Below are 25,816 nucleotides of genomic sequence, written 5' to 3' on the forward strand. Positions count from 1 at the left end.
TCTTCTTCTTCTTCTTCTTCTTCTTCTTCTTCTTCTTCTTCTTCTTCTTCTTCTCCTTCTTCTTCTTTTTTTGTGAGGGGGAGAAAGGGTGTATTCTGAGTCATGGCTCATGGTAGGGAAGGCATGGTGGCAGCAACTTGAGGCAGCTGGTCACATGGCATCCGCAGTCAGGAAGCAGAGAGACGACACTGGCGCTCACCTCACTGTCTGGGAATGGTGCTGTGGCCCCCCTTTAATTAATCAATTAACTTTACATCCTGACCTCAGTTTCCCCTCCCTCCTCTTCTCCCAGTCCTCCTCTTCCTCCCCACATCCATCCACTCCTCCCTCTTTCTTCAGAATAAGGGAGGATATCCTCCCGTGGATATCTACCAGCCATGGCATATCAAGTTGCAGTAAGACTAGGGGCATCTTCTCCTATAGATGCGAGAGGAGGCATCCCAGTCAGAGGAAAGGATCCCAAGACAGGCAATGGAGTCAGAGACAGCCCCTGCTCCTGCTGTTAGCAGTCCCACATGAAGACCAAGCTACAAAACTGTAACATATTGCAGAGGGCCTAGGTCAGTCCCATGCATGCTCCCTGGTCTCTGTGAGCCCCTACAGGCCCACGTTAGTTGATTCTGTGGGTTTTCTTGTGGAGTCCTTGACTCTTCTGGCCCCTTCAATCCTGCCTCCCTGTCTTCCTCAGGATTCTCCAAGTCCCACGTAATGTTTGGCTGTGAGTCTCCACATCAGTTTCCATCAGCTGCTGGCTGAAGCCTCTCTGATGATGGTTTCCTAGGCTCCTGTCTGCAAGTACAGCAGCGTGTCATTATCAGTGTCGGGTGGGCTCCCTCTCACAGCATGGGTCTCAATCTGGGCAGTCACTGGTTGGCTGTTCCCTCAGTCTCTGCTCCATCTTTACCCCTGCACATCCTGTAGGCAGGACAGATTGCAGGCTGAAGGTTTTGTGGTTGGGTTAGTGTCTTAATCTCTCCACTGGAAGTCTTACCTGGTTACAGGAGATGGTCAAACCCCCATTGCTAGGAATCTTAGCTGCAGTCACTCTCAGATTCCTGGGAGTTTTCCATTGCCCTAGGTGTCTTGCTTGTCCCAGAGATGCCCCCTCCCCTTTCCAGTTGTCTCTCCTGGTACTCGCCCTCTGTCCTCTCCCAACCTGATCTGTCCTGTTACCATCCCCACCCCCACTTTTGTCCAGTTTCTTCCCCCTGTCTACCTACAACGTCTATTCTATTTCCCCTTCTCAGTGATATTCACATGTCACCCCTTGAGCCCTTCTTGTTACTTAGCATCTTTGGTCTGGGGATTGTAGCATGGTTGTCCTGTACTTCATGACTGATAACATTTATATGTGAGTGCATATTATCATTGTCGTTCTGTATCTGGATTACTTCAGGATGATTTTGTCTAGTTCCATCCATTTGTCTGCAAATTTCATGTCACTGTTTTTAACAACTGAGTAATATTCCATTGTGTAAATGTACCACATTTTCTTTACCCATTCTTCGGTTGAGAGATATTTAGGTTGTTTCCAGTTACTGGCTATTACAAATAAAGATGCTATGACCATAATTGAGCAAGTGTCTTTGTGGGATGGTGGAACATCTTTTGGGTATATGCCCAGGAGTGGTATAGCTGGGTCTTGAGGTAGAACTATTTCCAGTTTTCTGAGAAACTGCCAAATTGATTTCCAAACTGGCTGTACAAGTTTGTACTCCAGTCAGCAGTGGAGGCGTGTTCCCCTTCATCTACATCCTCACCAGCGTGTGCCATCACTTGAGTTTTTGGTCTGAGCCATTCTGATGGATGTAAGATGGAATCTCAGAGTTGTTTTCATTTGCATTTCCCTAATGGCTAAGGACGTTGAGCATTTCTTTAAGTGTTTCTCTGCCATTTGAGATTCCTGTCAAGAATTCTCTATTTACCTCTGCATCCCATTGTTAAATTGAATTGTTCTGTTGATGATGTTGTTCTGTTTCTTGAGTTCTTTATTTTTTTTAAAATTATTTATTTATTTTATGTGAGTACACTAGCTGTCTTCAGACACACCAGAAGAGGGCACCAGATCCCATTACAGATGGCTGTGAGCCACCATGTGGTTGCTGGGAATTAAACTCAAGACCTCTAGAAGAGCAGTCAGTGCTTTTAACCACTGAGCCATCTCTCCAGCCCCATCATGGGTTCTTTATATATTTTGGATATCAGCCTTCTATTGGATGGGGGATTGGTGAAGATCTTTTCCCACCCTGTAGGCTGCCATGTTGTCCTTTTGATGATGTACTTTCCTTACAGAAGTGTCTCAGTTTCATGAGGTCCCATTTATTAAGTGTTAATCTTAGTGCCTGAGCTATGGGCCAAAACCATCTGGCCCTGGGCTCTTGTTGTTGTTGTTTGGAGACTTTCAATGACTGCTTCTATTTCCTTAGGAGATATAGGTCTATTTAGGTTGTTTATATGATCTTGATTTTAACTTTAGTAAGAGGAAAAGGGAGACATAACAACAGACACCAGGGAAATCTAACAGATCACTAGGTCTTTAAATACCTGTTCTCCACAAAATTGTTCATTTTTTTTAGATTTTCCAATTTTGTGGAGTACAGGTTTTTGAAGTAAGACCTAAAATGATTCTTTGGATTTCCTCGGTGTCTGCTGTTATGTGCCTCTTTTCCCTTCTAATTTGTTAATTCGGATATTCTCTCTCTGCCGTTTAGTTTGGCTACGGATTCATTTATCCGTTTGATTTTTCTCAAAGAACCAACATGTTCTGCTGGTTCTTTGTATTGTTCTCTTTGTTTTGATTTTGTTGACTGCGGCCCTGAGTTTGATGTTGTCCACTTCTCTTGGGTCCACGTTCTCTTTTTGTTCTAGAGCTCTCAGGTGTGCTCTTAAGTCATAGTATGAGATCTCACTAATTTCTTTATGTAGACTGTAGTGCGGTGAGCGTTCCTCTTAGCACTACTTTCTTTGTGTCCTGTGAGTTTGGGTATGTTGTATATTCATTTGCATTGAATTTTAGAAAGTCTTTATTTCTTTATTATTATTATTATTATTATTATTAATCATTCCACTCATTTACATCTCAAATGATATCCTACTTCCCGGTTACCCACTCCACCAACTCCCAACCCATCTACCAGGGACCTTAATTTCTTTATTTTGTCCCTGACCCAGTGATCACTGAGTAAAGAGTTGTTCAGTTTCCATGAGTTTGCAAGCTTTCTAGTGTTTCTGTTGTTGGTGATGTCCATCCATGGTGGTCTGATAAGATGCAGGGGGTTATTTCCTTCTGTTTTCTTGCATCTGCTGAAATTTGCTTTGTGACCGAGTATATCATCAATTCTGGAGAACGTTCCCTGAGGTGCTGAGAAGATATATTCTTTGTATTTGGGTGAAGTGTCCTGTAGATAGATGTCTGTCAGGTCCATATGAGTCATACGTCTGTTAGTTCCATCATTTCTCTGTTTATTTCTGTCTGGATGACCTGTCCCTGGTCAGGCGGTGGTGAGAATGGGAGGTGGAACTTTCCTGCTCTTAATGTGTGGGGTTGGATGTGTGATTTAAGCTTCAGTGATGTTTCTTTTACGAATGTGGGTGCCCTTGCATGCATGCTTCCCTTCTTTTGGTTTTGCTGGTGTGAATTATTTATTTTCTGTGTTTTCTTGGGTATAATTAATCTCCTTGGGCTGAAGTTTTCCTTCTAGAATCTTCTGTAGAGGATTTGTGGATAGGATTGTTTAAATTTGGTTTTGTTATGGAGTATCTTGCTGTTTTCCTCTATGGTGATTGAAAGGTATAGTAATCTGGGCTAGCATTTTGTGGTCTCTTAGACTCTGCAAAATATCTGCCCAGTCTCTTCTGGCTTTTTATAGTCTTTGTTGAGGAGTCAGGGGTAATTCTAATAGTCTGACTTTTTATGTTACTTTGCCTTTTCTCTTGCAACTTTTATAAAGTATTCTTTCTTTACTGAATATTTAGTTTTGATTATTATGTGACAAGGGGGTTTTCTTTTCTGGTCCAACCATTTTGTGTTCTGTAAGCTTCTTGTATATTTATAGGTATTACTTTATTTAGGTTAGGAAATTTTTCTTCTATGATTTTGCTAAAAATATAGCTTCTGGGCCTTTGAGCTGGGAATCTTTTCCTTCTTTGATTCCTATTATTCCTAGGTTTGGTCTTTTCATAGTGTCCCAGATTTCCTGGATGTCTTGTGTCAGTAACTTTTACATTTAACATTTTCTTTGACTGATGTATCAGTTTCTTCTGTTGTATCTTCTACACCTCAGATTCTCTCTTCCATCTCCTGTATTCTGTTGGTGATGCTTATGTCTGTAGTTCCTGTTCTCTTACCTAATTTTCTATCTCTAAGATTCCCTCAATTTATGTTTTCTTTATTGCTTTTTTTTCCATTTTCAGGTCTTGAACAATTTTATTAATTTCCTTTACCTGTTTGACTGTCTTTTCCTGTATTTTTTTAAGGGATGTATTTATTTCCTCTTTACAGCCCTCTATCATAAGATTGGAGTTAAGGTCATTTTCCTACGCTTCAGCAGTGCTGGAATATCCAGGGCTTGCTGAAGTAAGATAGCTGGGCTCTGATGGTGCCATATTGCCCTGGCTGTTGTGTTCCTATGCTCTAGTCATCCTGGTTTGCGGTTATTATAGGTTTAGGTGCTGATTTCTGAGTTTATCTTTGTTAAATGGGTGGGGTTTTTTGTTGTTTGCATGTTTTCCCCCTTAGTTTTGTTTCTTTTCTGGTCTTCTGGCTTGAGTGGCTCGGGGTTCTGGTGACCAGTGAGTCTTCAGGTTTAATAGGATGTCTCTGCTGGACTTTTCTGTGGCCTGTGTGACTTCTGGGGTTTGGGTACCAACATTGCCTCTGTGGTCCCGAGAACCTGTGTGGCTTCCAGAAAAGCAAAGGTGTTTTGTTCAAGTTGTGGGTCAGAATATGTAGCCCAGAGAAGGAGGTGCAGTTTATGGCTGTTGGGTGTGCTTTAAGGGGAGTTGGCAGGCATAGGTTAGGGTCTTACCTGGGGTCCCTGGTACTGGCATGGCCTCTGGGAAAGCAGCTGAACTTGTGGGGCCTGTATGTCTTTTATTTTGTCTCTGCTAGCTTTAGTGGTAGCATTGAGATTATAAAATACTTTGCACAGGAGGCTGGAGAGATGGCTCAATGGTTAAGAGTCCTCTATTCTCTCAGAGGACTGGCATCCAGTTCCAAGCACCCATGATGAATGGCTGAACAGCCACCTGAAATGTCAGTTCCAGGAGACCCAATGCCATCTTCTGGTCTCTACAGGCACCAGTGCCCATGAACACAAGCCTGCTTTGTTTTGATACAGGGCCTCAGGTAGCCCAGGCTGACCCTGAACTCCACATGCTTCTGTCTGTGCCTCCCAAGTGCTGTGGTGACAGGCTAGTGCCACGTGCCTGACTCAGTTATAGGGTATCTGGGTGTGACCTGGGGAAGAGCCTCATTGCACATATCTGGAGAGCTGCCACTGTGATTTCTCACGTTTGCACTCAAGTTTTCTCCATCCTCTTCCTCTTCCTCTGCAGCTGCAGCACAAGCCTGTCACAGCTACTCTCTCAGAGGCCTGCTCATGTGGATGTGGTCTTTCCTGTGTGCTCCAGCTGATGTTCTGATCACCTTCACAGACCTTTCACTTTGCTATTGAACCAATCACGTTGTATTGTTCTTTTCTTTCATTTAAAAAAAATTATTTGTGTGTGTGTGTGTGTGTGTGCATGACCGCCTGTGGGAATCCATTCTCTGCCACCATTGGTTCCTTCTTAGTCTGTTTCTAGAGTGTCAGTGATTGACAGTTCATTTGGGGTCAGAGGGCATCAGTTTATACATCCTTGGATGTTCGCATGCTAACTTCACATTTCTTCCTGGTTGTTATGCAGTCTGGTTGGAAATCCACTGGCAACGCTATTTTTGTTTTAGCAGCAGAAATTGCTCTGTAGATTCAGCCACGAGTTGAGACTCCTGCTTCAGACCTGGGTCAAAGGTTCCCAAGTGTTGTGTGACTCTACCTGATGTGTCCCTGCCCCTGGGCTCAGGCTGGGATGTGAGACTTTGAGGTCTTTGGTATGCTGTCAGATCATCCCATGTCTGCACAGCGAGGTGGTGTGGCAGATCCTAGGCATGCGTACATGGTTCTGTGGGTTTGCATCCCCCAGGCACTCCCAGATCAGTATCACCTCAGGACCTTCTGGCTTCCTAGATCTCCCATGTCCTGTCTGCTGTGAAGCTGTCTATATGAAGTTGCATGTCAGAAGCCAACACTGTTAAAGCAGAGAAAGGAGTTCCAACTGCAGGCTCCAGTTAATAGCTGCTGACACCACCACTGAGGGGCCGTGGGCCTGTGGCTTTGGGCACACCAGAACAGAGGCTAAGGAGTAGGAAACTCTGTACACCCTCAGAGCTTGGGAACTTTCTGCTCCCCATGTCTCTTGGACATCTCTGTCCACTTCTCTGTGTAGACTCTGGGAGCTGGGGCTTTGAGCAAAGGCAGGCACACTGCAGCACAGGTGTTTGTGGCCTTCTGCCCAGACCTGCCTGCTGTTCCTGACTGGACAGTGTGCTTGAGAGCAGGCCGTACATCCTGCTGGGGTTGGCATCTATGCTCAGGGAGACAGAATAGATGGCATGTGCACTTTCTATGGAACCCAGCAGCTCTGGAACTTTCCATAGCTGTAACATCTAATGTATTCCTCTTTACAAGTCAGCAACTGCTATTAAAGTTCAGAAGGGCCCCAAATCTCCTTGTTTTCAGTAAGCTCTTTCAGTTTGCTTAAGAAAATCGTAATATTTCTTCCTCGAGAATTTCATACATGCATACAGTAAATATGACATTTACCTCCACCTCCATCCAACTCCTCCCACACCCCACAGCATGTCCCTCACCCAACTGTCCTTTAGATCAAGTTAGTGCTGTCTGTCTGTGCTCTGGTTTGAGATCATCCACTGGTTCTTTATGTCATGGGACACAAAGAATGTTTCTCCCTCCACAGCAGCTATTACCTCCCCCCTCTATGGAGCACTGAGAGCACCTCCCCTCTCTATGGAGAGCTGAGAGCACCTCCCCTCTCTATGGAGCAGTGAGAGCACTCCCCTCTTTATGGAGTGCTGAGAGCACTCCCCTCTCTATGGAGTGCTGAGAGCACTCCCCTCTCTATGGAGTGCTGAGAGCACCTCCCCTCTCTATGGAGCAGTGAGAGCACCTCCCCCCTCTATGGAGCAGTGAGAGCACCTCCCCTCTCTATGGAGCAGTGAGAGCACCTCCCCTCTCTATGGAGCAGTGAGAGCATCTCCCCTCTCTATGGAGTGCTGAGAGCACTCCCCTCTCTATGGAGCGCTGAGAGCACCTCCCCCCTCTATGGAGCGCTGAGAGCACCTCCCCTCTCAGCCTTGACCTTGCCCAGGTGACAACTGCTGAGAGTTGATCCACATCATGCCCTAAAGACAGCAGTGTCACAGCCTCTCCACCCTGGCCTTCCATTCTTTCTGCCTCCTCTTCCAAGACCCTCCTGAACCTCCAGTGTGGGGGACTGAATAAGCCTCAGTTCCTTATCCTCAGCACTCTGACCAGTTATTTCTCTATTGATGGCTGAGCACTGCGGAAAGCAGGTCCTCTGACTAAAGTGGCATGCAGTGTCCTGGGGCAGACAGACCGGTCCATGTTCAGCTTTCTTTATGCCTGTGCTCACGTCAGCCGCAAAGGCTGGTACCATGGTCCACTCTCTTGGGCACTTAGTTGTCCCTGTAGTTTCCCATTTGTGCTTCCTAAGCAGGGTTGTGGGTAAAGGTCATTTCACTGAAGCTTAAGGGGTGACTTCCGGAAGCATAGCCTCTGTGCACCCCCTCTGCATCCATCACATGTGCATGCAGTCCCCCTCAAGGGGCTGTGGTGAGCAGTGAGTGGGTCTAGACGTAAGTCACGCAGCCTGTAAGTTTGTGTATACTCTCACCATGTTCAGACAGCCATCTCTATGTGCAGCTCTGTACGGAACCACGGTTAATGGCAGTCAAACTTACAGCTGGTTTCTGGCACACCAGGAAGAGGAAAAGGGTCTCAGTATAGGTGCAGACCCTCCAAGTCCCGAGGCTCATCCTAAAAATGAGGGACACTAATCCTGCCTTAGTTGCTAGGAGTGGAAAGGCATGGAATTCTTGAGTAGTAGTGGTGACCTGACGCCAGCCGGCATCAGCTTCCTGAGGACAGGCGCGAGGCAACCGGACTTTGTGGGGTTCACTATCCTCCACAATGTTACCTAGAACATACTCAATGCTTACCTTGCAAAGTGACTATGGACCACTGTATGCCTGACCCTCATCTAACAGCAACAAGTCAGGGATGGACCAACTGAAGCCGTCTTCTTATGTTTCAGGTAACGTCCAATGAGAAGCTCCTGGAACGCCTCAAGAACACCGGCAGTCTTCTGCAGGCCCTGGAGCGCCTGGCTCCAGCTCACAGGTATGAGGAGCCAGGTGACTGCTCAGCTCAGCAAATGCTTTCAACCATCTTTGCCCCCTCCCCCATCCTCATGTATGGGGCTGATATCTTGTGGCCTGTCACTATACAGTTGGGCTCCTCCCACTGGGGGAAGGACCACATGCCTGATGGCAGAAGACCATGGGAGTCAGTAGAGGCAGTCTTGACCCTGACAGCCTCCTCAGGCTGCCTCCCTTAGCCCTTCTTTAGGGGGATCTCACATCCAGCAGCTCACAGTGTAGGGGTAGCCTCACCTCCTACCTCTCACTGGACAGTTTGTTGAGAACATCTGAGAAGTGATGCCTATGGACTAGGGGTGTTGTCACCCAAGGAGTATGTCAAACCCACTGAAGGCAGACGTGGTAGCTCAGCAATGATGACACTTGGTGCAGTGACAGCCTCGAGTGACAAGTACCTAATTTGGAAAGCAGGCTGACAACCCCAGTTGTCAGTTCAGTGCCATGGCCTGGCTGAGACCTGGTGAGCACAGAGCCCAGGGAGAGGCTCTGGTCCCTGCATCCCTACGCTGGGGAAGAGCCACTGTAAGGGGAGCCCAGCCTTCCCTGGTATCTGGCACTGGTATCCATTTGAAGGAAGCTGTGGCTGTGGCTCTGCGGGACTGATGCTATACAGCAGCTCATGCCCAGTCCTGGGAGGTTAGGAAGAGGCTGGCTTGGATGGCAGGGTCCTTCTCATCTGCTGGGACCCATGGTGTGAGGTAGAGGCCAGTGCTGACCAGTGCTCAGGGTGGGCAGCCGGCTCCCTAACGCCCTTCCTGCCAGCCATCTGGGTCTCCACACCTGCTGAGGCTGTTTGCCTTGAGACCAAAGGTAGCTTATTTTTGTGCTAGATCAAACGTGTCCAACGAGGCTTAACATTCTGCAGGGCTGCGACCTTCCCGCCCACACCAGGACACAGGCAGACCTTGCCTTGTCTCTCAGGTTTTGTTCAGATGTCCCCACCTGCAAAGGCCGGATGAGTGGGTGGCAGTGCTCTGCTCAGACTGCCCTGCCAGGAGGCTGGCCTTCCATCCACGCCGCCCTTCTGGGGCTTTAGTGGGCAGTGTGGCCCCACAGGACTGGCCTGGACTCTACCAGAAGCAGGCCAAGTTCAAAGACATTCCACCATCCCTCAGGGCCTTTGATGCAGAGAACAGGAATGCACGGCACTGTCTCCGGGTGGCAATCCTGTCCACTAGACTGCAGCTTTCATGGGGCAGACCACCCGCCCACCTGATTATGCGCCAACATCTATTTCCTTGACTTTGAGGGTGCCACCATAGTCTAACTTTCTCTTCAGGGGGCTGCCCAGTGTCATGCTTTCCTTTGTTCCTAGCAGGCTTACCTGTGTCTCAAACAAAACAAAGTTCCTATTTTAAGCTCCTAATTGCCCACTCTCAGTCTCCAAGCATTGTCCCGCAGTGCATGGTGGTGAGGGCCCACAGTGGACAGGAGCTAGCAGTGCAGAGCAAGAAGGGGTTAGAGTGGGTATGAAGAGGTTTAGGTACCAGGGGCTGGGCAGGCTGGCTACACCTGTCCACCAGCATAGTCCACATAGGCAGACTCAAATGGCTGGTGGTGCCCAGGGCCTGAGGCTGAGGTAGAGCCGAGAGGCACTGGCCCAACTGAGGACTTCAGTAATGGGGCTCTTGATATGTGAGCTTTCAAGGCCCAACCCTCTTACAGGGGAGGTTTGATCCCCCCACACATTACCCACCACTTTTAAGGGGAGGTCTGACCCCCACACACATTACCCACCACTTTGCTTTTCCACAGCTCACCCGTCGATACTGTCGTGGCTTCGTTGGCCCTGGAACTCCTCCAGGCTGTCGGGCATTAGACAAGGCCATCCTGTGGCAACCATCCGCTGCACAGCACGGTCAGACCCCACACAGTCCTTTCTCACCTGCCTCAAGTGGAGCTAATAAAATCGATGGGCCAGAACCTGATGTCTCCAGCACTCTCACTGACTGGGATGACTAACCTAGTCCTTATGTGGAGGTCAAGTGGCCTCCACTCAGGTGAGCTACAACCCTTAGCAGCAGCTAAGGGGCAACTTGTCTAACCCCCACTCTCCTCTAGTGTTGCATGGCCACTTCCTTTTCAAGGACGGATAATTCCAAGAATCTCAGAGAGGCCCTGGTGAGACTCACATGCAAAACAAGTTCAGTTTGCAAGCAGGAGTGCAGGACACTGGAGTCCAGCAGCTGTGGGATGCTGGTGTCAAGGCAGATTTGCTTCTCCAAATTGCCCCTCGTCCCTTAAAATCTCTGCCATGTGCTAAATGACAAGTCTGGTGGACACTGAAGGATGAGGGACTGCTGTGTGGGGCAGGCCTGTTTGAGCCAGCTCTGGACAGGAGGCTAGGACCTCTGGGACTTCTTCAGGTTTCTGGCCCATTTGCTACTCCCTCAAGAGAACAGACATAGCTGGCCCATTTGTACTCCAGGATGTTTCTCTGGGAAGAAGGTGTGCACATATGAAGCAGCTACTGTCACCAGCAGCCCTGTCTTGACATGGTGACCTGGATAGCCTGGCAGCTCCCACTTGACCTCATGATGAAAACAGCCATACCGTGCCAAGTCCTCCTCTTGCCTACAAGGCTCTTTTGGCATGGCTAGACTCAGGGTTCCACTGTCCTGAGCAGGCCTTGGATGGGGTGACAGACACAGAAGCACTAAGGATTTTATGCAGCTAGGAGTGGTGTCTTAACAGGCTGTGTGTCCGTGTGGACCTGGCCTGGCTGCTTTGTGCAGTGATGTGGCTGCTGGCTTGCTCCTCAAGCTTACAAACTACTGTGGATACGTGACAGGTGAGTAGACGGCTAGTGGAGGTAAGGAGGCAAGCACAGCTCCTCCTCTGCCCTCCCTCAAGAGAGCAGACATAGCTGGCCCCTGCCCTGAGCTCGGCCCCTGCCCTGAGCTCAAGCGTTGTGATGGCAGTCAGTCCAGACCCAGGCTTCTGCCTGCACTGCAGTCTCATTCCCCAACTCCAGATGCCACTAAGCACACTGGTCACAGATAGAAGCAGAGGACCATGGAGGTGGCTGCCCAGGCCCTATTTCCTTCCCTCCACTAGCAGCCCCCAGCTCAAGACTTTGCCCTAAACCACAGCCTGAAAGTAGGGGCTGGTTGTGCTGCCCCTCAGGAAACCGCAGTAAGGAAATGGCCACAGCTGCCCTGAGGAGACCTAGGTAGCTGTGGTGGTCACCCTTCAGCTCTTCACATGTCCAGACATCACATGTTTTGTTTTCTGCATGCATCATAAGACACTGGGCTGGCATTTCTCTGTGCTCTGGTCCAGCAGAGAGCTGCTGAACAAGACAAGTGGAGGATTCCCGCCACCCCCACCCCAGTCCCAGCCAGCTCACAAATAGCCTTTATCCCCTTCCCCAGACACTGAAAAAATATAGCGTACAAATAAATTCCCCAATACCTGACATGGGTGCAGACAAGAGCAGCCACAGCCCAGGCGGCTCAGCTAAGGCAACCTCAGCCTCACCCCCACCGAGGGCAGCACAAGGGAAAAACATTGGCCTCTGACTTTCATGGTCAGACTGTTGGCCTAGCCTGCAGCTTGGGGTCCATGGCAGAGAATGTGACTAGCAGTTTTAATCAAGAGGCAACAGGCCCAGAACCACAGATCTTACTGAGCCTTGTGCCAGTTACTTGTTTTTGTAGGTGGCTATATTCAAGACCCCATACACCCCAAGGCCAATAGCCACAAGCTGCCTGTTCTCTGCTTTTCTATTGATGCACTTCAGTGATTTCCTCTCAACTCAGCCATGCTGGATTCTCTTCTACTGGTTACTCACTCACCAAATGGTCATGTGACAGCTTGCTTAGCTGTTGGGAGTTGCTATTTCTCACAGTGCTCTGCCTTTGGCAGCACCTCAAGCTCTCTGGCTTACAATGTGCTGGTCCCACCCCAAATGGACATGAGGTGTGACTTCTATTGTCATGAAAATCTCTTGGAAATACAAATGGTACTGTTACCAGCCTCTCCTTTTGAGAAACCATGTGCATGTCCACCCAGTGCATGTGTGAAAGCCAGGGCACTGCTCTCTGGGGTCGGTTGCCTTCCACCATGTTGAGGCAGTGTCTTTTTAAGAACATCATCCCATTTTCATTTCCTGGGTACCACTGCAGTGTGTAGGAGGGGTAAGTTGGTTTCCCCTCTGCTACCTTGGCCATCAGGTGCCCTGACTTACAGAGCCATCTCCCAGCCTGAGGCAGGATCTCTCGTTTCTGCTGCTGGGCTCCACACTCTGGGGCAGTTCTGCCACAGCCAGCGTTTTAATGACAGGTTCCAGAACTTCAACTAGGGTGGCCAGGCTTTCACCTGCTGAGCCAGCCCTCTCCAGGGTGCTTGCTTGGCTTCACCACTGACTGCAGAGTCCTATTACTTCTAGTGCTGGGGTTTGAGGAGTTAGGGGTAGGAGAACGGACAGACCACATTCCACACGGACTTAGAACATGCTGCCTTCTCCCCAGGTCTCACCAGTTTATAACTGTACTCAAGACACTCCTTTCAGGAGGCAGTGTGGTGAGGATTACTCTCTAGAGAGCAGACAGCCATCAGACCTGTCTGATCTAGAGCTGCTACTTATCTAGCCAGTGCCTTTCACTATCAGGACCCAGATCAAAGCACCTACCTCATCTGTGCCCATTCCCCTTTGGCATGGTGGCTGCTGCAGGAGTCAGATGTCTACCTCCCCAAAACAGCTCAAAACTGGAGCTGCAGTCAGAAGAATGCGCCCTGTGGAAAGCCCTATCTTCCCGTCACCTGCAAGTTTGTCAGAAACGGGAGCACAGCTGTTTAGGAGCTTCCGCCTACAGCATTTCTTCACTAGTGTGGGTACCTGCCAGCATCCTGTGCACGTCACACCCCGGACATGCCGTCTGTGAATGCTGCCCTACCGAGTGTGCTAGCGTGGTGCTAGTAGAGTACGGTGCTCACTTTCCTACAAACCTCCACCACTGCCTGTGACTCGGGCCTGCATCTCAGACAGCACCCATCTGCATTTCTGCCCCTTCGCCGGTAAAGGACCTTTGCAGTTAGGACCTGGCTCTACGTCATCCTTGTACGTCCATCCTTCTAGGTATGTACGAGCACTACGTTTTACAGACACCTTGCTGTGGTCCCTTCTCATATAAAGGCTGACTGCAGTAAAGCTCTACCCATTAACCTGACCCAAATCCACTCTGGACCACAGTGGGCTATCTGAGTACTTCCTCACGGGACCTTCCTCCTCCTGTGGATTTTGAATTTAACAAGCACAATCTTAAAACCCAGGAAACCAAATAGCTCTCTAAAGTACAACACATTCTCACCTTTTAGAAAACCCAATCATGAGTTGTAACAGGTCTTTGTAGGAAATGTACAAAGCCTGCTTGACAGACCCACCACCACGATGACAGCTCATCTGGCAGGCCACAGGGAAGGCAGCCCATTCTGGTTTTGATTAAGATCAGATAAACATAGTTACTGGCTCAAAGGAATAGGGTTGCTCTCTCCAGGAGAGCCATGCTAGCAATGATGCTTAAGTCCAAACCAGGCCGAGCTTCACTACTGCACAGTGGGATGACCCCAGCCTAAGGAAGGGCTTAGTCAGTGTGCAGCTTTAGTTACTACTCAGTGTAGCACAGATACTACAGCAGGAAGTGCCTGCCTAGTTCCTGGAAGAGAGGGTGAGCTGAAAGAGGACTGGTTACACAGGCTTGCTCAGCCCTCTGGTCAGAAGTGGCAGAGCAGTTATTTCACAGAAGGGCAGCCAGACAGTGACAATATTCAAGGCCGACAAATACACGCTTCCCTCTTCTGGTTTGCCTGGGTTTTGGCATGACACTGCTAAGGGTCACTGAGCATTCCCATCCAGACTTGGTCCTTCTCTACCCTGACAGCCTGGCCACCCTGATGGTGTCCCTTCGTGGGGCAAGCTGGACGCCTTCATTGCCCTCAGCAACCATCTCAGGACAAACAAACAAAAAATGACACAAGCGAATGAATTAAAAGTTTAATTCTGAACCATTTTATAACCGCATCTGTTGAAGCATTGTATCACAGCAGGTTACAACAACTTTGGGATAAAAGGCAACTGGTATACTGTCCAAAACAAGGTTCAAATAACACCTCTTACTGATTTACCCTACCGCACGTATCCCCGATAAAGTTTTTGTTCAAAAACATGAAATAGATCCACCTGCTTATTTTAAGCATATTAAAAAGGAAACTAATGGGACCATTTCTATCTATTTATACAAAAGGCTACACAATGTTACACATCTCCAGATTACAATTAGCGTGATTATGAATTAGTGTTCTACACCATTACTCAGTTCTTAGAAATCAGAAATTGCTGTAGCAGGTTCACTAGAACATAACACTACGAGACTTAAAAACTAACAGTTACTGCAAAAAAATAAAAGCTACTTCAAAGCAAGCAAAGTCAGTACCATTACAGATATTAAAAAAAAAAAAAAACAAGCAAGGCTAGGGTTTGATAACGCCATCTTGTGATCCATTCGTGTGCACTCTTCACTGCGTGAGTCACTCCCCAAATCCATTTGTATTGTTACTCCTCGACCAAAAAGGACCAGAACAAAACGTTTACTTCGACTGTTCCCATAGGAAACTCAGCTTGGTTAGTGTGTCAGGCACTTTCTGAGATACCAGCCCACCCCTCGAGCCCTCTCAGCAACTCTACAGGCCAATCACAATGCAAGTTCAGACAATACAGCTGTATAGAGAGAAAGGCTGCTATTAATGTGGAAAACAGCAAATGTTACTCATCTGAGTATAACGCTGCAAAAGCTGTGGCAAAAACATCAACGTGATAAACTTCCACACATGAACATCTCCTTCCAAGGTATGTATCTGTTTTGTGGCAGATTTACAAACAGGCCTAAAACCATTCCCACCCTACCAAGTCTTTCTGGAGTTCTGCAGGCAGAGTAAAGTATTCACCCACACTGGCTTTTATAAGCTTTCTTACCTAAAGGACGATTTACAGGTCAGTATCAAACCAGGCCAGCTGATTGCTATCACCTGGGGGCAGCCCATCCATGAGGTCCTGGGCATGTCCCAGATCAGGCAGCCCATCAACTGGATAGTCAGCACCAGGGTGGTGGCCACCCATCTCATGCTCCATCATAGGGTCCATCCCCAAGGCATCCTGGCCGTATCCACCAGAGTGAAAAGAACGGTAGCTGGGATCTGTAGGAGTCAGGGCATCCACAAGGTAGGCAATGGAAAGAGGAGAGACTGATTAGCTGAGGTAAGGAAGGGAATCTTGCCTGCCAGAACACTGCTTTCTAGGCTCCTTTTTCAGTAATCACATAAAGCCAGGCCTCACACAGTCCTGAGACTTATCTACCACACAGCAGCAGCAGTGTGCCTTCAGCACTTGATTCTGACCCTGGTAGAGCATGAGTGAGAGGCAGCAGCTTACTGTGCCTGACCTCCTGAGAATGCAAAGTCTGATCTGCCTGTCACAGATCAGGTGAGGAGCCAGACAATTCCACAGCTCCTTGGATAAAGCCTCTGGGATAAGGTGATGGCGGCAGCACGTTGGTCAATTTTGGATACTTTTCCAGAAAGCTCTGATGAATCAGCTATGAGTCATCCATCCTAGACCACCCCCGTTCTCCAAGACAAAGGGTTGTGTGACCAACAAAAAGCCAGGCGACAGGGCTGGCAGGAGGAGCATGCCCTGGCAGCAGGCGACGGCCAAGCTCCCTGTGCTCCACACTGCTGCTGACTCTGGAATTCACTGACCATCTTTAAGTGCAACTACCACTACCTCCAACCCAGGTTCCCAGGCTTGACAAGGGCTTTATGACATACCATCCTGGCGATATCCAAGGGCTTCTCCCTGGGCACCAATGTCCAGTCCAAGATCAGCAGTCTACATAAATGGGTACAGGAAGAACAAAAACATAAGATCACAGAAGACAAAGACCTCAAACTGCATGTAGCATTAAACCATTCACTCACTGAGTGAGTATGTATGTGTGAGAGACAATGGCTGTTCCATCCAAGGATACATGTACAGCAGCAATACTGCTCCAACACTGAGTGCACAGTGGCAAACGATAGTCTGAGCACGAGTAGCAAGGCTGCCATCACCCAAACAAAGGCAACTGTGGGAACAGGCTTCAGGACTCGGGTGGGCAGGGAATGGCAAGGGCTCAGGTTGGAACACGTTACGATGTACACTCAACACCCAGCTCCCACATGACTCACTGTCTGAAACCCAAGACTGCACTCAGTGGGCATCACACACTGAGATCTGGGCTCTAGTAGGGAACTATGGGGTGTTTAAAACAGAATTCTAGGGAGGTTTATTAGAAACCGATTCAAAGACTACCTGTACTGAGGACAAATCACTAACAAATGCAAAGAAAAGCAGACTGTACAAACAGCATATTGATAAACCGACTCTCAACTAACTGCTCAGCAGACTACCTTCCCTTCTCACCCTTGGAAGACTCACAGCTTTATCTTCCCTATGCTCCTACGAGTTCTAGGGGAGACTGTGCTCATGCAAGCTGTAGTCAGAGCCCAGTGAAAGCACTGACTCGTGCAATGCTGGCCTACCTCATTCCAAGCCATTGGCTCTGTCCTGAAGAGGGAACTGGTCAGCTCGACTGAAAGCCGTTTCTTGTAATCCTGGGGCTTGTCCTCAGACATTCGGAATAGAACAGCAGCTGCGTATGTTGCTGGAATAGAAAAAGAAAAGAGCCCTTGTGGCCAAGCCCAGCCCCTGCCCCAGCGCATAGGCAGCTAATGGACTGGGCTCCTCTGCTTACCCACGCCTTCGTTCCTGGAGTGGAGTAACTCTGTCAGGGGAGCTGTGGCTCCCTCAGCTTCAATGGCCTCTGCAGCCTCCTTGTCCTGAGCAAGTTCACAGAGGACCCCTGCAGCTACTCTTTGGATATTCTCAATGGGAGAATAAAGCAACTATGGAAAACACAGAACAAGACCCAATTAAACCCAAAATAAAGCATGGCATGGGCCCAACTGTGGCACAAACTTGACCAATGTGGTCCCTTGGTTGTATTCCTACATGTCAGCAGCACCCACTTGGCTGTGTTTGTGTTCCCTAATCTGTGTTCCCAGGAGAAGGCTGCCCTGGCATAAAGGATTTCTAGAATTGTTCTCTGGTCCTCCCTCTCTCTAAGGCTGTAGTCCCAGTGCTCTTGACTAAAAAGGAAAGGCTTCTGGTCTCTAATCCAATGTTTAGACTCAAGTCTGGAAGTCAGTCACCTGAAGCCAACGTACCTGCACAAACAATGGAATGGTATTGAGTCCTCGGATTACAATCCGGTTGTGAACATCCCGAGCAAGAATGTGGAGCGCTCCAGTACACCCTTCAACTATCTCCTCCATGCGGACGCCCTCCTAGCAGGAGAAAAGCAGTGAACAAGCTGGCACTCTCTGAGGAGCAGCTGCTGGCCACTTATTTGCATTGTCTCCCAAGATCCTCACAGCTTGCCCAGTGCTCAGTGGAGTATCACGGAAGGCTCCTAACAGTAGGCCTTCTCCCTGCACAGTGCCATGTACAGTGAACAGCTTTCCTGTGCTGTGACTTCCACATCTGCAGATTAACCAACCACACATCAAATGCAGCTGCAGAGAAGCCTACGCCTGTGGGAAGCGCAGCATGTCCTGTCCATTACTGCCCGAGACTCACTCTCACGTGCACCCTACAGGGTCAGCACAACCCAAAAGTGAACAAGGGCATACTGTGAATTTTTGCACAAGAGACCTGAGCTTCTGCAGATACAAACTCCACAGGCACTGAGGACAGTGGCTGTCCAGCTTCCCTATCCTTCAAATCCCAAAGCTGGCCTTCTCACTGCATGGAAGAGCATCAACCGGCCTGAGTAAGAGGGAAGTGGATGTGGGCCATTCTAACTAACGGTTCTTTCCACTTGTCCTCTATTTCTTACATGCATCTCCTGAAAACTCTCCTTGGTTGTATTCCTACAGTTAAAAATCAGCAGTCTGTATATTTGCTTTCTAATCTACAACTATGTTTTTGACTCTGCTACTTTTATAGTCAACTTGATTTCTATGAGGACATAGAATTTCCTTCATAAACTATATATAGGCAGTGGCGCCTTAATATGAGGCCATCCTATGGAGAGGGGCCAGGAACAATATCCAAATGCAAAAAAACCACCAGCAGTATGGATGGGGTTCTAAAACCTGTTGTGACAGGCTTCCTGTTGATTTCTGATGTGAAAGAACCTGCTAGAGTTGAATACAAATATGGCTGTGGTAGATCTCCTACATCGACACATGCTTTCATTACCCACACCACTACATTACACTCTATGCCCCTGTTTACGGCTAATCAGGGAAACGTCACCAGAGCTTGTCACACAGTGTCTCTGGAAACTAAACACAGGTTAGGTTTTTCCCAGTCATCAGCAACCCTTCAGCAAAGGATGGGGGGGGGGGGGTAGAAGACAGCACATGGGGATTGCACTCATCCCACCCCTTTACAACAGCCACACATCACAAAGATCTACACACCACAAACTGCTGCTGTGTTCCACCCATGGAGGTGCGCCGTTGGGTGTCCTGATGTGCTCGTACAAGCAGCTGAACCAGTCGTGGAATAGCACCCTGTTCCCGCAAAGGTGCATGATTTGCTGGGCAGAGGGCAAGGTTTCGAATCAATCCAACAGTTGCCTACAGAGGGAAGGATTAGCGGACAACACAGCAGCACAAGCGGTGTTGAGTAAGTAGATGCTTTGGAGCCACCCCACCCCCCAGCCACCCTTCCCGGCAGACAGTCTCTATGTCCAGAGTGCACCCTGCTCTCACAGTTCACCTTTATCAGAGGCCAATGGGACGGTGGGTGCAGGAGTTTAACCACAACAGGTAGTCCATAATGAAGGCGTACAGCATTCTGGGCCATCTCAGCTTCCTGATGCCGGCTGGTCAGATGACGAAGAGCACAGATGGCAGGCTCAGTGATGTCCTCCCTGTCACCGGCACGAAGGACAGTGCGCACAAGAGCCTCAATGCCACCCACTTGGCACACCATCATCTTGTTTTTGTAATTATTGCAAGTGAGGTTAGACAGGATTCCAGCTGCGCAGGTGACCACATTTATGTCATCAGAACCCAGAAGCTGCACTAGAGTCCCAAGGAGGCCTTCCATCCCTTCCTGTTGAGATAAAGACACGCTGAGTTCAGGGCTCATGGAGACCCTAGCACCAAGGCAGCAACTTGTGCACAACGTACCTGCTTAGTCGCTGCATCTGAAAGGTTTCTCAGAGTCCAAAGACAGTTTTGAACAAGTCGCTGACTCGGGTCTGTCAGGTGAAGGCCCAGTGCCTGCATCCCACCTGAGAAGTCAGACATCAAAGGCAATGGCTCTTAGCTAGGCAGGCCTGTCAGTCCCTGACTAGCAAAGCCTACTCTCCTCCTCCGAGGACTTTATTTCCTTCAGTCTTCTAGACTGTCACACAGCTTTTCTAGTCCACCTTGCCAGTGACACCTCATGTCAAATGGCTGCTTTTTCCTTCTACCATTTGTGGACAGTTCCACTGTCGTCACCTGCAGGTAACATCCCTACCAACTCCTTTCATTCAGCCACTTCCACAATGACCCTCCGCCCCAGGGTTGGTTCTGAGCTGGATGAAGCAGTTTGTGGTACTTTGCTGACCATCACATGGTGTGCGCAGAGGAAAAGTCAGTCAGGACTGCTTAAGCCTGAGTTCAAGGACAGTCTGGGCAACAGTGACAGGCCATTAACAAGTCACATAAACCACACCCCTTCTTTAACCGAAATCACTTCTGATTTCACCGAGAGACACATTCTTATCTCCTTGTTCATCCTGCACACTTACTTTGTGTCCTAAATCTGACTTTTTAGACTTGCATTTGTCACAACTTTAATTTAGTCCACCTTCCTGACCTGATGGTCTCTCAAATAATTCCTTCCTCACAGTTCCCCTCCAGCTTCTGGCAGTGACTTGGGTTGAGGCTGATGCTCCTTTGGTAAATGACTGGCTATTTTCTTTATACAACTATTAACTCTCAGAACATGCAACTTGCCCCAAATGCTTATCAGAAGAGCTTAGAAGACAGCAGGTCTTAGTGGTTAACAACCCATTAAGCTATTCTGAGACACCCCTCTTCCTTCCTGTCATAAACTCAGGCAGCTTCCCACCCTTAGCCTGGCTTTCCTCATGTCCTTCTAGCTGAATGTCACCTTCTTAAATAACCTTGTTAACAAATTAGCAAGGCCCTGACAGTTCCACTTAACCTGCAAGGTGTCACCGTTCTTGCCAAAGACCACTTCTCTGGTTTGCTGCTGTAGTCTCATGGCTGCTAGGTACTAGGACTGGTTCCCAAGACCCAGCACTTCTATTTACTTGCTAGGTTTCTAAGCCAGCTGTTTCCTCCTTCAGTGGTTCCCACTGTGTAGCTACTCTCCTGCTCATCAACACTGCACAGCACACAGCTGCCCTTAGACGACCACCTCACTTCTCAACCGTGAGGACCTGTAGTAGTGTTCTCCATGTGGTACCAAAACAGCAGTCACTCCTGTATACCAGGGCCCTGCCTAGCTCACTACCTGATCCTGCTCAAGTTGTACTTGTACCAACAACCTCCTTGCTCTAAGACACACCCACACAATGCTCTACACCCAGAAAGCATTTAAGCTCCCATGTCTCAAGCAAAAACAAGGTTGCTGCTTCCCCCAAAGTGCCTGCCATGCAGCATTCCTTTTCTGGGGTGGCCTCCTCAGTAGCTATCATTGTTATGTGCGGTCCACACACATAACATAACACACATTCCTCTCTTCTATTCTGAGACTAGGCCTTGCTAAATAACCCAGGAAGTCCTTCCTAGACCTCTCGACTGCCCCTACCTAAATGCTCGGACTCCAGGCCTGTGCACTGAGTGCAGTCAGCATCTGCCTTTGTGATTTGTGCTCATCTTCACAAGACTAAGTAGGAACCAGTTCCCTACCACTCTACAGATAGATGCACAATAACAAGTGTCAGTTACACTGCTTCAAATATTCTAGGTGCTGTAAGTGTATTCCAGATCAACACATCCACATCAGAATAACCTGGGCATCTGAAAAGGTTCCATGCACATCTATCTCCAACTATCCCAGCTATCTATAGACTATCAATCTACAAGCTCACATTTAAACAAGGCTTATAGAGGTTCTGGAAAAACTAGCAGAGCCACAGGTATCTTTCCCAGGCCCATGGCTTCACTGTTAGTAACTACCTCAGTAACCTGAAGTGCTTCCAACAGCACAAAGGTGGCTGTGGCGACCCTGTGCCTCGTCCTCAGCACCTTCCTCTACAGAATGCCTTCATCATTTCCCACTCCTCCTTGGGATCTGAAGCTTGGTCCAACAGCCTAGGCAGATATTAGTTGTTTGCTGAAAAGAAGCCAGAGAGCTGAAACTACTTTCTTGGGCCAAACCAAGAGGCCTGGACATAAACCATGTATTTTCTTTTCTTCTATCACTGAGAACACATTAACAACAAATCTCACACAAATCAAAACCACTTATCTACTAAGCTGCACTCTATATTCACAGGATTGCTAGTGAGGCCCAACCTCGCATTACCAAAATCAAATCAGAAATAAGCTTTATGGAACGATGTGTCTTTGTTGTCTCTAACAAAAACCTAAGTAACCCAGGGACAGGTGAACATAACGTGTGCTGTGAGCGATCTCGGCATGTGTACTCACCAGCTTCCACGATGGCTGGCTTGTTGCTAGAGCAGACAGACAGCACCTTCAGCACTCTGCTCGTGGTCCACAGAAGCTTCTCGTAAGTGTAGGTCCTCATGATGTTTACTAAGGCTTGGGGTCCACCACTGGCCAGAATGATCAGCTAGAAAGATATGGAACTGTAAGTCATGAGGCTCAGGAGATGCTGGAGACCAGCCCATCACTGAGTTACTGTACATGTAAGAACTCTAGCCAGCCTGCAATTAAACGTGTCTCTGGACCCTTCTGATCCACAGTCTCCAGGTGGGGCCCCAGGTATGTGACTCCTGTGCTACAATTCTGCTCAAATCCAGGCACACCAACTCTCTCAAGAATACAGCATCTGGAGCTAGAGAGATGGCTCAACTCTTAAAAAGGACTGGCTGCTCTTCCAGAGGACCCAGGTTCAAGTCTCAGCACCTACATGGCAGTTTACAACTGTCTGCAAATCTAGTTCAAGTGGATCTGACACCCTCAGACAGACAGACATGCAGGCAAAACAACAATGCATGAAAAAAAAATCATTAAAAAAAAAAATCAACTCTGGCCACCTCTCCACAGTGAACATAGAAGAAAATGACCATGAAAAGCAGGCAGGTTGTCTGTAGTAGTGGTGAAAGTTCTGTCAGAACAGCCAGTTGAAAATGGGCACTAAGAGCCCATAGCTTCCGACTCTGATCTTCTATGCTGTGTACCTCATGAGGCACTGTAGAATGCCCACTCCCTCATCCCTAAGGTCCTTGACCATTTCTACAGGCAAGTCTTACCCCATGCCTGTGTTTAAGATCATACCTCCAGGACTTGGTATGCCCAACAAAGCCTCACAGGATCCGCCCAGCCCAGCTACAGTCTCAGCCCACATTCTGTCTAGCACTGCTTCTTAACCTCTCTAGCGCACCATCCCTCTTCCGCCTCAGGACTGCGGCAGATGTCACCCTCTCACGGCCTCCTCCTAGACAACACCTCACTTCTCCTCAAAGATCTCCACAAGACCTCAAAGCACCTCTTCCCGGCCCAAGTGTAAAGCCTCGGGAGGCCTGCTCCCCATCCCTTCAGTGACTAGCACCGCGCTGTACACACAGAGACTCAATGCTTAAAGACACAAGGGAGAGTGAAGCACACATCTTTGAGCCTGTATGCTGAGGACTCAGTGGCTCCACACTCTGTGGAAACAACTTTCATCACTCTACCTTGCTCTCTTGATTGCCATAAGCTAAGATCTGAAGGCAGTCTGTTGTAATAGCCAAGAATTTCACGTTTGTTTTGTTGAGCAAAGCAACCATTTTCTGCAGCCCACCAGCTAAGCGCACTGCCATTTTAGCTCCTTCCTGATGGAGCAGAAGATTGTGCAGTGTCGTGATGGCGTAGAACAGTACGGAATCCACTGGTGACCTGGGAAGAGAGGAGAACCTTTGTCAGCCACGCCTGCACCCTTCTACTTCCTACCTTTCAAGATCCCTGACCATGTTCTTACCCAAGCATTTTCACCAGCGCTGGGATGCCACCAGACTTAAAGATGGCCAACAAGCCCTCACGATGGTGAGAAAGATTGTGTAGAGTCCCCGCGGTACAGCGAGCTGTTTCTACGTCATTTGTATTCTGCATGGTGCGTACAATGGCAGACACCATCTGAGGAGAGCGCATGATGGCGTGTCTGGAAGCTTCCTTTTTCGAAAGCTGATGAACCATCACAGCAGCTTTATTAACCACCACCTAGGAGAAGGGATCAAGAGGCACCGTTAGCTCCTGACATGGGGCAGCCATTGGCATCACTTGGAGAGCTTCCCTCAAAGTAAACTGAAAAGCAAGCCGCATCATCACTGCTTACCTGGTCCTCATCATTTAGCAGTTTTGTCAGCTCAGGAATTGCACGTGTGGCAAGTTCCGCGTCATCCTGATAGTTGATCAAATTGACAACGGCATGTTTCAGCATCTGCGACGGCTCAGCCAAGCGCTGGACATTAGTGGGGTGAGCAGCGTCAAACTGCGTGGATGGGATCTGCATGCCCTCATCTAGTGTCTCAGGGAACATGGCAGCTCGGACCCTCTGAGCTCGAGTCATCGCGTACTGACCGTCAATATCTGGGAAAAAAAAAGTAAACCCAACACTCACTAGGTATGTGAGACTCGGCTGCCCTCTGCCTCTCCTCCAACCCACTTGTGCTGTGTCAGACATCACACAGCCTCGTCAACAAACAACGCTAGCTTCCAAACACAAATGCTTTTACCAGCTACTTGCTCTTGCGTGAAGGACTGGGAAAAGCCTTGCTCCCACTCATAAAGGACTTGGGAGGTGTCCACATCTTCTTCCTCAGGATTGCCCTTGCCACTCAGGGAAGGAGCTGTGGTGGTGGCACCAGAATGGATTCCAGAATCCAAGTAAGACTGCTGCTGCCAGTGGCTGACAGCAGCTTTTCTGTCTGGCTCCATGGCCATGTCCAACTCCATCAGGTCAGCTGTAAAAGCAGAGCATGTCAGTGCACTGAAAATGCCACCTGAGTAAGACATCTGTGACAGTGACCCATTGACATACTGTTAGAAGGCAGCCAAGAGAGCAGAGTGAGGGCCAGTATGCGCTCCATGGAATAGGGTGACCTAACAGCACTCGGCCTCCAGAATCGCCCACCCACTAGATCCCATCCAGTGGCTTGTTGATTCTCTCACCAAGCCAGTAGTAGAGTGCATTGAGAACAAAGGCGGTTGGGCGAGGCGGCAGGGGCAGGGGCAGGGGCAGGGGCAGGGGCAGCACGGGCTTTGAGGCAGACCCCACCCACCCCATAGGCTGTGAGGAAGCAGATCCTCGGTGAGAAGCCCTGGCCGTCTTTGAGTCACAAACCTTGAGTAGCCATTGTCCACGAAGCAGTGTCACAGCAGTTGTGTGCTGAGCTTCAGATACCCTGAAAAGATTCCATCAAGTCATTACAATTTAAGCTTGATTTTAACCCAGGTCACTGTGATTCTGCTACCTGTATTAGGCTATGCAGGGCCTCACACATGAAAAGCCAGTTCACCATGGCATGGTCTGAAAATACAGACCAGTCATGGGTCCATTACCACTGAGCTTAAGTCAGGGTCATGTCCAGACAGCTCTTCTCAGTAGAAACACAGATTGTAGATACAAGGTGCTGCTAAAGAATGACCCCTCTCTAGTGAAAACTAGCCAAGGGAACACTATAAAACCCAAGTGCACTATGAATCCTGAAGGCTGTGCATGCCCTCAGGATGCCTGGAAATCCCAACAGTTAGGAGGCAGGAGAGTTGGGTTTTTTTGTTTTTGTTTTGTTTAAAAAAAAAAACACCAAATTTTTATGAACAAATCCATTGTTTTTCCTGATGTAACACAATTATCAGATCAGAAATGGTGATTTATGCAATTTATTTAAGAAAAAAATTACTTTATGTCAAAGTTTGAAGCATAGAAAAAGTGCACTTATGGATAAGATTTGTCTAAGTTCATTCAAACAATGTTGTATACACACCATGTCAACTGGTATGGATGCCCCTGTGGTTCAATATAACATCTGCTACTGGTGAATTTTAGTCTAAATTATGTCTTCA

At 48.5% G+C, this 25,816-nt stretch overlaps 2 protein-coding genes across 2 annotated transcripts in view; one reads left to right on the forward strand and one right to left on the reverse strand.

Moving 5' to 3' along the window:
• Positions 1-10,441, forward strand: part of Ulk4 (unc-51 like kinase 4) — a 293,994-nt gene extending 283,553 nt beyond the window's left edge. Inside the window, exons 36-37 of the mRNA XM_028767390.1 lie at positions 8,395-8,480; positions 10,274-10,441. Coding sequence (XP_028623223.1) covers positions 8,395-8,480; positions 10,274-10,337 — 150 coding nt within the window. The 3' untranslated portion in view covers positions 10,338-10,441. The remainder of the gene's footprint in view (positions 1-8,394; positions 8,481-10,273) is intronic.
• A 4,057-nt stretch (positions 10,442-14,498) lies between these two features.
• The window catches only part of Ctnnb1 (catenin beta 1), a 28,609-nt gene continuing 17,291 nt past the window's right edge, over positions 14,499-25,816 (reverse strand). The window contains exons 2-15 of the mRNA XM_028767299.1: positions 25,095-25,155; positions 24,487-24,714; positions 24,087-24,340; positions 23,733-23,971; positions 23,449-23,650; positions 22,238-22,382; positions 19,757-19,860; positions 19,341-19,679; positions 19,040-19,198; positions 17,780-17,899; positions 17,308-17,458; positions 17,096-17,217; positions 16,343-16,403; positions 14,499-15,712 (exon numbers count right to left, since the gene is read on the reverse strand). Of these exons, the coding sequence (XP_028623132.1) occupies positions 15,504-15,712; positions 16,343-16,403; positions 17,096-17,217; positions 17,308-17,458; positions 17,780-17,899; positions 19,040-19,198; positions 19,341-19,679; positions 19,757-19,860; positions 22,238-22,382; positions 23,449-23,650; positions 23,733-23,971; positions 24,087-24,340; positions 24,487-24,714; positions 25,095-25,107 (2,346 nt within the window). The 5' untranslated portion in view covers positions 25,108-25,155 and the 3' untranslated portion in view covers positions 14,499-15,503. The remainder of the gene's footprint in view (positions 15,713-16,342; positions 16,404-17,095; positions 17,218-17,307; positions 17,459-17,779; positions 17,900-19,039; positions 19,199-19,340; positions 19,680-19,756; positions 19,861-22,237; positions 22,383-23,448; positions 23,651-23,732; positions 23,972-24,086; positions 24,341-24,486; positions 24,715-25,094; positions 25,156-25,816) is intronic.

Source organism: Grammomys surdaster, unplaced genomic scaffold (assembly GCF_004785775.1).
Source record: "Grammomys surdaster isolate TR1022 unplaced genomic scaffold, NIH_TR_1.0 172, whole genome shotgun sequence".
Classification (NCBI taxonomy): domain Eukaryota; kingdom Metazoa; phylum Chordata; class Mammalia; order Rodentia; family Muridae; genus Grammomys; species Grammomys surdaster.